Raw genomic sequence first — 13,406 nt, forward strand, 5'->3', positions numbered from 1 at the left:
TAGCAGAACAATTTGTCACACTTGAATAACCACCACAGAATTCTTATTCAGCTAACCAACCGCTCACCTGACATGGTTCGTTAAATGCTCTTTGCGGGTAAATTTTTTCTCGCAATAGGTACAGTGATAGGGCGTCTCACCGGTGTGCAATCTGTTTGAAATACATAGAGCAGAGACGCAGGAGAAGACATATTTTAGATGGTTGCTTTCGCTACAGGTTGGCCCACTGCCAGAGTTTTCGGTGCTTCAGTGTGCGCATAAAAAAAACAAAGCAGCGTCATCAACCGACTGGCAAAAGTGGTTTTCCCCCCAAATACGGGGTGCGGGTGATCGACGTGATTTTTTTTATATATTTCGAGAGGCAGAAAAAAAATAGTTGGTATTCATTTGCTTAGCTGTGCCAATGCCTGCGCCGAGAGGATGTGTGGGAGGATCACGGGGTTCTCAAAGGTGCCGGTTATCATTTGCTGTCTCCTTCGGTTCCGCGGTTTGAAAGGAAGAATTTTATGATGGTTGGCTCTTCAACAATAATTTGAAATCTATAATCAGCAGTTCCAATAGATGTCAGAAAGTGATAGCGAAACACATTTAAACGTGTGAAATATTACAGTTTAATAAAGATTGCATTCTGGCTTATAAAGGCGTGCCAACATTTTGTCATCAGTTTGAGCAGCTGTTATTACAGTTTGAATAACTCTGGTTGTAAATAATTTAAAACAAATTGAGATGTTCCTACTTGATTCTTACTGGAATAAAAAGTTTATGTCCGTTTTTTTCGTTTCTTTTATATAAACTACTTTTTTTCTAAAAACTGTCATTTCAAACAGTAATGTCACGGTCGCCATGTCATGAATCACAGACTGTGCCATGAGACGGATATGCTTCGCAAGTTGCGGTGTAATTTTTTTTTGGGCAAGAGATGTCCTGTATTTACTATTGAGGAAACAAATGTTTTGACGCTGAAAGATAATTTATAATTTGCATATGATTACCATTTTTATCAATTGCTAGCTTTAAGAAGTTTAAAACGTGATAGAGATAAGTTTGAGTGATTTTTTTTTCGAAATAAGCTGATAATTTCTTGGTGTACTTAAACGTTTTTAACAAAACTGATAATTTTGGATTACATTTCCTGAAGTTATAAAAAAATCTATGCATGTGTCAATGAATTATGATGGGATAAATGGGATATTTTATTGACATGAGAACGAAGAAAACAGAAATTTAATTACCTTCAATTTGACGAAAAAAAAACTTCTAAAAAACTCTGCTTTGAAGAACTCTAAAGTCGAAAGGGATTGCTGATTTATTTTGATTTAGGTGCTTTCAAAACCAGATTTACAAATGCACATCATGGAAAAATATAGAAACACAAAAACTGTAACTATTCATTATTTTACATCAAATCCAGGACAAATTTTTGTTCAATTTCATTATTCAATTTAATGTAATGAATTTGTTATAAATTCAGAGATCTGAGACTGACGACCCCAGAGTTCAGAAGAGAAGTTAAAGAAGTTTATAAGAAATTAATACCATTTTTCTGGACCAACTATCCTTCTATTGTGAACGTTTAAATAAACTTTGATAATTTTCACCAGTACTTCCTGCTTTCCTTTTCCGTCATGTGAATATGAAACTATGATAACAAGCAGTACTGAAATGCTGCACACAAAAATTCGTAATAATTTTTGCGATTTTGCGAAACAAGTTCCAGTAAGCATAAACGGTGTAAGATAAATAAATGTTTCTATTACAAAATGGTAGAAAAAAAATTTAAAATAAATTCCTTGATTCTCTTTGAAATATAGAATTAATTTCGGTAATTTTTTTTCTGCTTTGTTTAACAAGATGGCGACTCAATTTCCAAAAATAAATTCCTTAATATTCCCTGATTTTCCATGAGGTTTCAAAAATTTTGCCCTGACTATTAAAATTTGTTTTTAACTGATTTGGTTAACGACTATCATAGCTTCTCACACCTAAATCACAAAACTAAAAAGGATGACTAGTTCCAGTCTAGTTCCTGCTGAATTTCCCACCAGTAATTATAACTAATTAGCATCGCTTTTGCTAACTTGAATCTCGAACAAAAATATTTTTCTGTTGAGAAACACATCCAGTTTGAAAAAATAGAAAATAAATATTACACTGGTCGAAAAAAGCAACACAAAAGTTACCCTAAAGCTTAAGTAAGTTGCCCTAAAAAAACTATGGTGCTTTTTACGGGAATCACTTCACGGTGAATTATATTTCACTCTTACGCTCACTTCACTTTTTTAGACCTATTCTCGATTCCACCTCAAGTAAGGTGACAAAAATTTTCGTTGTTTCAGATAACACCAGATCTTGACGTTTTCTGCATTTCTCAGACATTTGGCATCAAAAAACATTTTTTCTGGATATCGAAAATTTCATGATTTAGTGCACTTTTTTAATCGGTCTAAAAGTTACTTTGATCGCTTTTGGACACGGATCGAATTCTAATTCGTTTCATTTAAAAAAAATCCAATATTTATCTTTAGATTACAAATCAATCAATTTTCATGACTTATCCGATCCTCGTGGGATCATTTCATCGTTAAAAATGGTCGTGAAATAATTTCACGCGAAAGGTCGCTTATTCCGTTTTCACTTCAGTGATATGACACTCATAATAACCCAGATTTCACGGTAGTTGTCACTTTGCGACGTTTTTCTCACTTATGTGAGTTCTGTAATAGGACTCTAATCACTTCACTCTGATTTCACCGTTAAGTGACTTCCGTAGTAAGCACCTATATCTTTTTAACCATTCCTGTGAATTTTGATGCCCCTAGTTAATATAGAAATGCATCAAAAAACCGCAAAGTTGTTACTCGCCGGGTTTGTCGATTCTACGTTGGCTTACGTAATAACTCATTGAGGTCTCTGAAAAAAATCATATTTGCTAGGGGCACATAGAACCATAACTTTTACTCGTAAGTTCATGTTTTTTTTTGTAAAGGTTCGTTCTGCTTTACAACCACGTTAATTTTTCATTGCAAAATAAATTTGCACAGTCAAGTATTACTAACTAATGCTCGGTTTAAAAAAAATAACAGCTGTCATGTTTTTTCATAAATCTCGATTCAACTTAACTGAAATTTGGACAGAAAATATTACCGAACTATTTTTACTAAGATTTCGGATGTTTTGTGCCGATGTTACAGTTGGATAAACCGAGGATTACGAAAAAATGTGACAGCTGTCATTTTTTTTTTTTTTTTCAACCTAGCACTCAGTGGTGCCGTTCTCGGCAATGAATTATCGAGACTCGGCAGTAAATTATAAGTGTGTAGTTCCAATCAAATAAAAAATGGTCGAAAATTTTGTGTATTGTCAGATTATTTGGCGTAGATTTACACATTCGTTTTCGCTTCGAAAAAAAAACAAACAAATTAAGTAACCTAAGTGTTGCTGGAGAGCGTCCACATCAGATGCAAATAAATTTAATTCAGAACTAATTTATTGCTTTTCAAATTTCCTGATCAAAAGATTAAATCCCTGATATTCCCTGATGCTCCCGAGTTTTCCCGGTAGTCGCCACCCTGAGTAATTGCCTGCCAGGTTCGTCGTTTTTCCGTCTACTTACTGGAAAACTTCATTGAAGCCTCAAGCTTCCGAAACGTCTACGGGCACCAAAATTCACAGGAACGGGTAAAAAGCTATAATACAGTGCTGTTTCGATTCTATCACGGTCAAAAAAACAACCTCCCTTGAATCCAACAAAACTGTGGACTTAGCGAAATGATAAAAATCAGTATTATTTTTTGTTAGATTTCAATGCTATTCAACAAAAAATACAAACCTCCATCATTTCATTGAATCCACAGTCTTGATAGATTCACCGGGAAGTGTTGCATTGTATTACCGGGAAATAATTTGAGCTCTACGGGCATTTTTTTCCTTTTTGTTAAGGCGACATTCATAAATTGAGTATCGCAAAATACCCTATTTTTGGACCCACACCCCCCATATGTAACGAAGCGTAACGCTAACACCTTCTCCTCATAAAAATTTCGTAACGCTGTGGAGGTATTTGCCTAATAAAATGCTCGTTTTTGGAGTCCCTAGAGATATTTTGTTACGTAACGCCTCCCCTATGTAACAAATCGTAACGCTCAAGGATTTTTAATAGAAGACGTATTCTCATTCAGGTTAGCGTCCAATCAAAGTCACTAAAATAAATTTAATTCGGGAATAATTGCGTAAAAAAATCCAAAGCCACTCAAATTTTCCTGATTATTTTTCAAATACCCTGAGAATGCCTGATTTTCCTGAACCAAAAATGAATTCCCTGATTCTCCCGATGTTTCTCGGCAGTCGCTACCCTTTTAATTTTTCCCAGATTTTTCCTAAATTCCCTGATAAAAAATAAACTTTCTGATGTTCCCTGATTTTTCAGATTTTCGCCAATCTATATTAACAGTTGTTGAAATGATGCAGAATCTTGAAGATGTGCTATGGAATACTTAATATTTTATATCATGTTAATCAGTCGTTTCAACATAAGAACGGAAATCTAGCCAAAACCAGTAAATAAAATGTATATGATTTGCTTGAAGAGATGATATTTTCCCGTGAAAATACATCCTTAGAATTAAGATTGATTAAGAGATTACAAATAGCTAGAGTCACCAAGAAAAAATCGATTCTTGCTTACCTCGAAAATTTGAAAAATTGATTCATTTAATAAAAAATTTCGATTCTGCAAAACATTTATTGGTGGTTTTGCGGTTTAAATGTTTAACACTTGTTCACTTCAATTTGCTATCTACAGAAACTTTTTCGCTCATAGCTTTGGTGATTAAAATTTATTTGATTTTTAATAAAAAAGAAGCTTCATAGAGAGTTGAAAAAAAGGTTTCCTGGTATATTTGGTTTGGTTTGAGTGTTATAAAAACAAAAATAGAAACGTTGATTAGGCTGCCTTGCAGCCTATTTTTGAGTTACAGCATGGCGACCGTGACAGAATACAAAAAAAGAAGCAAATTTAAATGCAAAACATGTTTCAAATTCATAACTCAAAACAACCAATGGTCTAATCATAATGTAAGCTTAGATAATAAAGGTTACTAGTAGAAAAAATTTTCAGTATATTTCAGAACCATCATTTTGAAGCTCGTCATATTTAACACTGCATGCAAATACGCCTTTGTCGCAAAAAACGACAACACTAACATCAAAAATATACTTATTGGTGGGTAGTAATAAAATTAAAAGGATTTTTTAAACAGTGCAGTTTGAATAGTGTTAAACTCCCATGAGTTCAATGACTTCAGGAGCGTTTGGAAATGTTTTGTTAGACAGCTGTGGACTCCGAATAACGGATCACCAAGAAAATACAAATTTTAAATTAAATTTCAATACTTTTCAATTCATACAATATTCTTTTTGTGATAAGGAATTCGCGTGCCCAATCGTACTAAAACGATTCACAGAAGCGTAATTTGATTTCTCAGCAGGCACCGTGTTCAAATGAATAACTAACAGGAACAAAAACAAACTGTGTAAAATTTTCAAACTATCAGAGAAAAAGGAAACAATGATGCCCGGGCTTTGAATGATCCTCGTTCTTTTTTTGATTTTGAGTGGTAGCAATTTTGAAATTTAGTTTTTATCAGCCAAATAAGGGGAAGGCCTATTGGTTTCAGTATGTTCCTAATAGCATTAGGTTAGCTTGGCACAGACAGTAGCAAATGATTATTGTTGTAATTTTGTGTGTTTTGTTAAATCACTGAAAGATGCTAGCAACGTAAAAACTTCTAACAATGGGCGGGGCTGTATAAAAAAAGTCATTATTAGCTGTAAAATACATTTAGTTGATCGCGAACGAAAACTGATGGGTAATGAATACAGAAAAGTTTGTCAACGCTCACCTGACATGATTCGTTAAATGTTCTTTTCGTGCGAATTTTTTCTCGCAATATGTGCAATGATAAGGAGTCTCTCCGGTGTGCCATCTGTTGCAATAGGCGGTACGGACGGACGGTTTATTTTTATTATTTTTTTGTATGTGGAGAGCCACAACCCGAATCGAGAAAGAGAAAGAGAGAAAACAAATGCGACACGTTAAATCATACACAAGGTTATTCTCCTTTCTCGTTTCCACAGCCACAGATCATGTGTCGTGTTTTTCCAAACGGTATCTCTCATCAATGCTTAATGTTATTACTACGAAGAATTTTGAAGCCCTTCTCGCAGGAAAAAAAACTCGGAAAATCTTAACCAAACCAGTGAGCCGAAAGGTGGGACCAATTTTGGGTGGGTGTAATTTTGAATACAATACGTTTCCAATTCAGTGCAATGCCAAAAGATTATGCCAAAGATTTCGAGCCAAATAGTGGGTGGTAAAATTTTAAATTTCGGGGACGGAGCCTCTGGTTATAATTTTCCCAACTTTTCATCCGGAGGAAACTGTTTTTTTACGCCGAATGTGTGTTCCCGACTCTACACGATGTGTGTGCGTGCGTGCGTGCGTGACGACGATTACTGGAGCGTGCTTTCTCACCTTATGTGATACGTCAAACGCTCTTTTCTGGTAAATTTCTTCTCACAATACGTGCACCGGTACGGAGTCTCGCCAGTGTGTATTCTGTTGTTTGGATTAGAAAAATATGGGGACAAATTGATTAATCGCGTTCGATACGAGGAAAATTTTAACCCAGCTTTGAGCCAGTCAAGATAGCAATAGTTGGCAATTAATGCCCCTAACCCCCCCCCCCCCTTTTTCCTTATGTCGAGATTAAACTGTAACCAAATTTAAAATGCGAAACAAAATCACAACTCTTTTAACGTAGGTATAAAGCAAACTGACTCAAATAAACATTTAAACCCCATCCTCCTTCTCCATACGTGGTTATTTTCCTTTGTTCTTCATTCGACCTTTTTCTTTTCCTTGGATACGATTTTTCCATGCCAAAAGAACCTTCTAAATAAAAAAAGGCATTGTGCTGTTTTTTTGTGGTGGAGCCAGGTTACAATTTTCCCAATACCAAACATACACTGGACGACGCTCACCTGACATGATTCGTTAAATGCTCTTTGCGCGTGAATTTCTTTTCGCAATAGGTACACTGAAAGGGGGTTTCTCCAGTATGTAATCTGTCGGAAAGAATTCAGAAAAGGTTGGTTCCGAATAAGATTAAACGCCTCTCTTCTGTTGGTGGGTTGGTGTTTTTAGTGTGGGCAGGAAGCAATTGTCGTTTTATTTTTTCACGTTGTTTTCTTCTTCGTTTCGTTTTTGGTAATAGGAAAACTCTAACCCAGCTTCAAGTACGTTCCAGTGTCTTGCGTGTTTCGGATTCAATACCAGCCGGCCGTAACGCATCGCGGTACGACAGGTGGTGTGACTGTTGCTTACGTTCGTAGCGATCGAAAATTCTACTAATATTACGCCACACAGTACGACAAAACAAAACTCACTCATAAAAGTTCAAAACACGACTCAACGGAGTATACGATTTGCAAGAAAGAAAAAAAATACTATCCATCGCGTCTGGAGAGTCAGAAGAGCACTGACACCCAAAGCCAGGTTACAATTTTCCCAATGCCAAAAAACTAGCTACTGTAGTATTATCGTAAATGCTACTAGATTTTTTTTTCTTGGAAAAGTTTAACGTGTGAAGAAAACTACAAAATTGTACAGAAAAAAATCGGAAAACGACGCTCACCTGACATGGTTCGTTAAATGCTCTTTGCGGGTGAATTTCTTCTGACAGTAGGAGCACTGGAACGGCGTTTCGCCAGTGTGTAACCTGTTGGAAGAAGAGGAACGTTAGCCTTCTTTGCCGGTTTAAACTGCCAATACCAATTATTAGTAGTCGTGTTAGAACGATACGCGCGTTTTGCGTAAGCTTTTGCATCAGCACGTTCCTCTTGGGTTCAAAGTCGGTTGGAGTGGTGAACGGGTCATAAGGCCAATGAGCCAATGATGATATTATTTATTGGTCAAACAGACGGTTAATTTATTTGATTTTTTTTTCTAAACTTTTTGTGAGTTTATTATGACGAATAATTCAAGCAGTTTTGCATTTTTTAAATGGTAAACAAAAGTTAAACGTTTTTTAGAAACAGGTAAAGTTGAAATTCATTGATTTTTCCTCGAGCTGTTGACAGAATCTACACACTTTCACAATTCACTTTTATTTCACTTCACTTTTTAATTCTATCACTTTGTGATTGTGAAAGTGATAGAGTTGAAAAGTGAAGCAATATAAAAGTGTAGTGTAAAAGGTAAAGTTCTTTTATCTATCCTGTTTAGTTGAAGCATGCGATTTCTCAAGTTCAAAATATCGATGTTATCTTACTCACTGGCCCATTGCAGTCAAATGACCCTAAAATGTCAGGAAAAGTCATGATATTGGTCTTTCAGTCAAAATTATCATCCGACACAAATAGACCGTAATTTAAAACTTACAATTAACAAACTACTTAGGAGAACGGTGGAAGATTAAAAAAAAAACACTGGGCTCACCTCGTGTGATTTGTCAAATGCTCTTTTCGCGTAAACTTCTTCTCGCAATAAGTGCACTGGAACGGGGTCTCTCCGGTGTGTAACCTGCGGTTACGACGAAACCACGTGGAAACCAAAAAAGAACGAAATCGAGCATTAGTATATCGGACAAAGTGGCAACCAAGTCCAGTTCAAGGGGAACAATTCAAAATGCCGGACCCCGGAAAGGTACCCGGTTTTTTTAGATCGACCATGAAGGAGCAAAACTTTCGTCTTCTCACCTGACATGATTGGTAAGGTGTTCTTTTCTGGTGAATTTCTTCCCGCAGTATGTGCACTGGTAGGGGGTTTCTCCCGTGTGCAATCTATCAAAGAAGAGAAGAAAGAAGAAAACAGCGTCAGTTCAATCGAAGTTAGCTTCGGTTAGCTTCTGTATAGAATAATTTTGTTTGCTTTGTCTGCTTTTTGACAGTTGCGTTCATCCAGGAATTTCCAATAAAATGCAGGACGACCACGCGGTTCCCTCAACCTCCAGACAGACCGGAGAGATCACGCAAATTCCCTGTTTTAGCGAGTACAGCCGAAATCCGTACATCAACTTCTCGCGCACCTATCATCGGAAGGGACGCCCCGCTAGTGAGACTATCAAGGAAGCAGCCAGGGATTGGAGGCGACTTTCTTCTGAGGAAAAGGAACTCTATCGGCGACAAGCGGAAGCAGCTCCATATCGCGCTGTAACCCGACACAAAACGTTAAGCCGAATTATCAAGCTACTGAATCCTCCACCGAATAAAAGTGAGGATCAGAAAAAGCATCCAAACAGAGTTCAAAGTCTTCTCAAAGTAAGAAAAATCGTTCAGCGCTGGAAACTCCAATCACATCGTTCCACAATATTTCAAGCAACTACTGGGCAAACAACGAGAAGACCTCCTAAACAAAGGTCTTGTCCACGTATATACACTTAAAAATCGTAACTTTCTCTCTCTCTCGCAGTGATCAAAATTACGTTGATTGTAATAAAATCAAATACTAACCCAAGAAAAATAACACAACTAAAAGCAGACAAAACAAAAACCGTGGCCTTTATAACAGGTTTATAATCGTGGAAAGATAAGCTCTGCTTACAGTCTTTTTTCTTTCTCCATTGGTCGGCTTACGATCGACCTCCATCATACTAACCTTACGTGATTCGTGAGATGTTCCTTTCGGGTAAAAGTTTTGCCACAGTAGGGACAGCGGTACGGTGATTCTCCGGTGTGCTGACGCACGTGGTTAGTCAGATGCTCCTTCCTGGTGAAGCTTTTCGCGCAGTAACTGCACTTGAACGGCGATTCCCCCTGCGGATGCTGCTGGCGAATGTGGTTTACTGAAAAACAACAGAGCTCCCAGATTAGCGAACCAGAAGACTGGTAACAGCAACAAAACAGAAGTACATCTCCGGTGAATCTTTCCGTAGGAAAGTTAGACGAAAGTGAGTTCGGTTGGAAAATGAAACTAATTTTACCAAGCAAAAGTTGTAAGTGAAATTTTACACGCTTCAAGAACGATAGAGTGGTTTTAGTGAAACAGAAAGTAACTTTGTGCACGCTATGCAGTGCTGTTGAAACTTTTATAGAATTTCCAAAAAGTATTGAACACTGATCGGTTGAAATCCGCAAAATTTGGCATACTAATAAACAGCATTGCACGGCGTGCACAGTGAACCATCAATCAAAAAACCGGAAGATGCATCCTAACTTTAAACAAATCGAGCGAGAAAATAAAAAGTGCCAAAATCAGAACAAAACTCACATTTACCATTACTATGACCGCCACTGGTCGTCGCAGTATTGGTAGCGGATGATGGCACAAGACTAGCGGATGGGCCCGTTAGCATATCGGAAGGTAGTTTTCCGAAGACTTCATGGTACGAAAGAAATTGACTGAGATCCTCGATGTTGACTTTCAACATTTCTACATTGTTGGGTGGTTTGCTCGGATCGTGAGGCTCCGGCATGTTGATCTTAACGATCGAACCGTCCGGACCGCGCACATCCATTAAGTGGGCCGGTATGGAGGGCACCTTGAACTCCGGCTTCACAATCGAGATCGGTTGCGGTGGCGGCGGGTGTGCGGATTGTGGTGGACCCTGCGTGGGTGGTGGAGGCGGATGGTGTCCGCTACCACTGTGCGCCGGATGGACCTGCATGTTACCTAAATACTGGGGCTTAGTATGATCCGTCGGAACCCCTCCGTTGAGTTGCTAAACAAAGCGGAAAACATATTAATGTGTAGTGAGGTACATTTTCCTCTAGTAGGATTATTGATAATGGTATCACTGTACCTGCAGATGTGCTCCAGGTGGAGGCGCTGGATGGTTACTGCTGCCTCTGCTACTGTGCGCACTAGTAGCAGGCCCGGAGAGATTCGTTAAGTGCGTCGATCCTGGATTGGGTAGAAATGGGGGTTTTGAACAAAAACGATTAACAATTCTCTGTCTTAAAAGCTATATTTGTATTGAGAGCTTTGCTTCAACTGTGTTGGCTAGCAAAACTAGTGCACACCTATGGCCGATGTAGGTACAGTTGGTGCCGAGCTGGCACTGGGTGGCGTTGGACCGGGAACGCCACCCGGATTATGATATAATCCTGGTGCAGGTCCGAGTGCGTGATTTCCACCGGGTGGATGACGGCTTCCTCCACCCTTAGACGACGTTGTCGATGATGGCGGCTGGTGGGACGGAGGCGGCTGTTGATGTTGCTGTTGTTGCTGCTGGTGTTGAGACGACGTAGGATGCTGCTGCTGATCCGACTGCTGATGGTGCGGATGCTCAACTTTAGGTAGTGGATACACGTTTGAATTTTGAATCAAATTGGTCAGCACCCAAAATTTATTCATCTACAAGAAGGGAGAACGGGGTGTTAGAGTAGGCCGCTCAAACATCACAAAACACTTGTTGCGGACGGGCGCAATCAGTATACTCAGAGGGTAGTACTACTTGTGTGACTAGGCTACGATTCTAAAAGGCTTCTTTACTGTTAGTTCGGTTGCGACTGATTAGTAGGTCCTGCCTCAGACGGAACTTCTTTGGGTGTTATTACTTCTGATGATTACGTTCAAAGGGTGCCGCCAACAGCATTGCCACTAGATCTTCGGCAGATATTTGGCAAGTTACGACAAACACCCCTTTCGGTGGCATTGATTATGAGCAACAGTGAGCGCACGGTACGGCGATTGCAACACTTGCACAGCTAACCGTAAGTTTTGCTCCTACAAATTCCAAACAACAGACAACAGGATCATCAGAAATAATGCCACACACAAGGTTGTTAGTGAATTAGATGTAGTTACGAACAGCTGATGTAATTGTTTTTTGTTTTTCTTAGAACTTGACATTTATTTTAAAATTTAATCACAGAAGTAAACTGGCAGCACAACTAACATCGTTAAGGTTGTTGGTTTCAATTTCGTTGACTATCAAAATCAAGCGATTGTTCAACTCTTCCCTGGCGACATCGCGAAAAGAGATTATATACAATCAGTAAAAATTTACACACGATTGCCTGCTTGAAAAATATCAACACACTGCTTAACAATTTCATTGTAATATCCGATACCATGGACTTTTCCAAATCTATTGGTTTACACTAAGGCAGCGTGCTAAGTCATTTTCACAAATTATTTTTCTTTGAGTTTTTTTACCTTACGTTTATTGACGTATGTTTGAATAACAAAAAATGTTTTACCAGAATGGTCTAAATGAACTCTTCCGTATCCATATTCCGTTTAAATGAACATTTCCTCTTCCCGTTGTAGAGCTTCGCAGCCGCAAGGTTACAGAGTCCGCTTTGACAAGCGGGTGGTGATAGTTTCGAATCTCAGTAGAACCAAGCCATTCGTTGGCAAAAGGACTTTTAAGTATGGGTTTATTCTCAAGCTCTTCCACACAAAACTTCCTTCCAGACTTAATAACCACTGGTCTAAAGCTTCGATAGTACCATTTAGACTATAATTCTATTCGATAATATTATAGCACATTATACGCTGTTGGAGTGATAGCTTGCAGAAGGATATTATAAGGTCGATAAGGAAGGAAGTAGGTTACTTAGTCTGAAGGAGAAGACAAAAGCACTATAACAAGGAGCAGGTTACTTCTCAATTAGTAACACTGCAATCAAAATCAAAAATGTGCGAACAGCGAAAATGTTTGGACAGATCAGATTTTGACAGATTTTGACAAAAGATCAAAAAAACTACTGGTCGCAGTGGGGATCCATACCAAAAAAAAATTTTCCAGATTGCTTTTTTCAAAACTGTTATTCTGGTTTATTTTATACACCATACAGCATAGAACAAGAGTTTGTATATAAATTTACTGTGGAACATCCTCAGTATATTGAAAAAACTATATTTTCAAACAAAAAATTCCCAAACAACAAAAAAAATTGTTATAATAGGAATTTGGAAACCAAAGGCAGCCAGAAAAACTGTTCTCACAATGACACGAAACATTCCAAGAAAGATTATAGGTTTATATTTATTATAGGTAAATTCTGGTGCCCTAGTTTGGTTAGAAGAAAGTCAAAAGGCCCCAGAATAATTGTTCGTCAGGTTCGTCGGTCAGGGTGGCGAAAAAGTTTTCAAAATGAGATTCTCTGATTTTCCCTGATATTCCCTAAAATATCAAAGGGTGGGCTAATGAGTCGTTTGAAAAAAATTGCGTCTCGGTTAGAAAATTTTCCCTGAATATTTCTCAGTGAATATCAGGTATTCCCTGATTTCCCTGAGCGAAAAATAAATTCCCTGACATTCCCTGATTTTCCAAGTTTTCGACACCCTGGTCGTTTCTACGTCTGCTTACGGGAAAATTCATTTAAGTCTTCGAAAAAGTAATCTTTGCTAGGGGCACCAAAATTCATATGAATGGTTAATAAGCTATAATCTTTCATTT

The 13,406-nt window shown here is 38.0% G+C and overlaps 2 protein-coding genes across 51 annotated transcripts in view; one reads left to right on the forward strand and one right to left on the reverse strand.

The window, feature by feature from the left end:
• The window catches only part of LOC129731781 (zinc finger protein 420-like), a 47,795-nt gene that overhangs the window by 20,509 nt on the left and 13,880 nt on the right, over positions 1 to 13,406 (reverse strand). For 28 of the 50 annotated variants that reach the window (XM_055692051.1, XM_055692082.1, XM_055692077.1 and 25 more), the window contains exons 3-14: positions 11,492 to 11,725; positions 11,020 to 11,353; positions 10,800 to 10,900; positions 10,268 to 10,718; positions 9,656 to 9,842; positions 8,758 to 8,841; positions 8,498 to 8,581; positions 7,695 to 7,778; positions 7,042 to 7,125; positions 6,533 to 6,616; positions 5,901 to 5,984; positions 68 to 151 (exon numbers count right to left, since the gene is read on the reverse strand). In XM_055692051.1, the coding sequence (XP_055548026.1) occupies positions 68 to 151; positions 5,901 to 5,984; positions 6,533 to 6,616; positions 7,042 to 7,125; positions 7,695 to 7,778; positions 8,498 to 8,581; positions 8,758 to 8,841; positions 9,656 to 9,842; positions 10,268 to 10,718; positions 10,800 to 10,900; positions 11,020 to 11,353 (1,661 nt within the window). In that variant the 5' untranslated portion in view covers positions 11,492 to 11,725. Of the gene's footprint in view, positions 1 to 67; positions 152 to 5,900; positions 5,985 to 6,532; positions 6,617 to 7,041; positions 7,126 to 7,694; positions 7,779 to 8,497; positions 8,582 to 8,757; positions 8,842 to 9,655; positions 9,843 to 10,267; positions 10,719 to 10,799; positions 10,901 to 11,019; positions 11,354 to 11,419; positions 11,726 to 13,406 lie in introns of all 50 variants that reach the window. The other 22 variants (XM_055692088.1, XM_055692086.1, XM_055692087.1 and 19 more) reach the window with 12 other exon arrangements.
• LOC129731783 (uncharacterized) lies at positions 8,898 to 9,957 on the forward strand. The gene is made up of 2 exons (XM_055692090.1): positions 8,898 to 9,416; positions 9,470 to 9,957. The coding sequence occupies exons 1-2, from the start codon at positions 8,977 to 8,979 to the stop codon at positions 9,507 to 9,509; spliced, it is 480 nt and encodes a 159-aa protein (XP_055548065.1). The 5' UTR covers positions 8,898 to 8,976; the 3' UTR covers positions 9,510 to 9,957.

This window comes from Wyeomyia smithii, chromosome 3 (genome assembly GCF_029784165.1).
Source record: "Wyeomyia smithii strain HCP4-BCI-WySm-NY-G18 chromosome 3, ASM2978416v1, whole genome shotgun sequence".
NCBI classification, from domain to species: domain Eukaryota; kingdom Metazoa; phylum Arthropoda; class Insecta; order Diptera; family Culicidae; genus Wyeomyia; species Wyeomyia smithii.

Bases quoted from the DNA above. Each gene is read 5' to 3' on its own strand.
- LOC129731783 (XM_055692090.1), top strand. From the start codon at position 8,977: ATGCAGGACGACCACGCGGTTCCCTCAACCTCCAGACAGACCGGAGAG. The intron at 9,417-9,469 runs GTCTTGTCCACG...TCTCTCTCGCAG, and splicing joins AGAAGACCTCCTAAACAAAG to TGATCAAAATTACGTTGATT.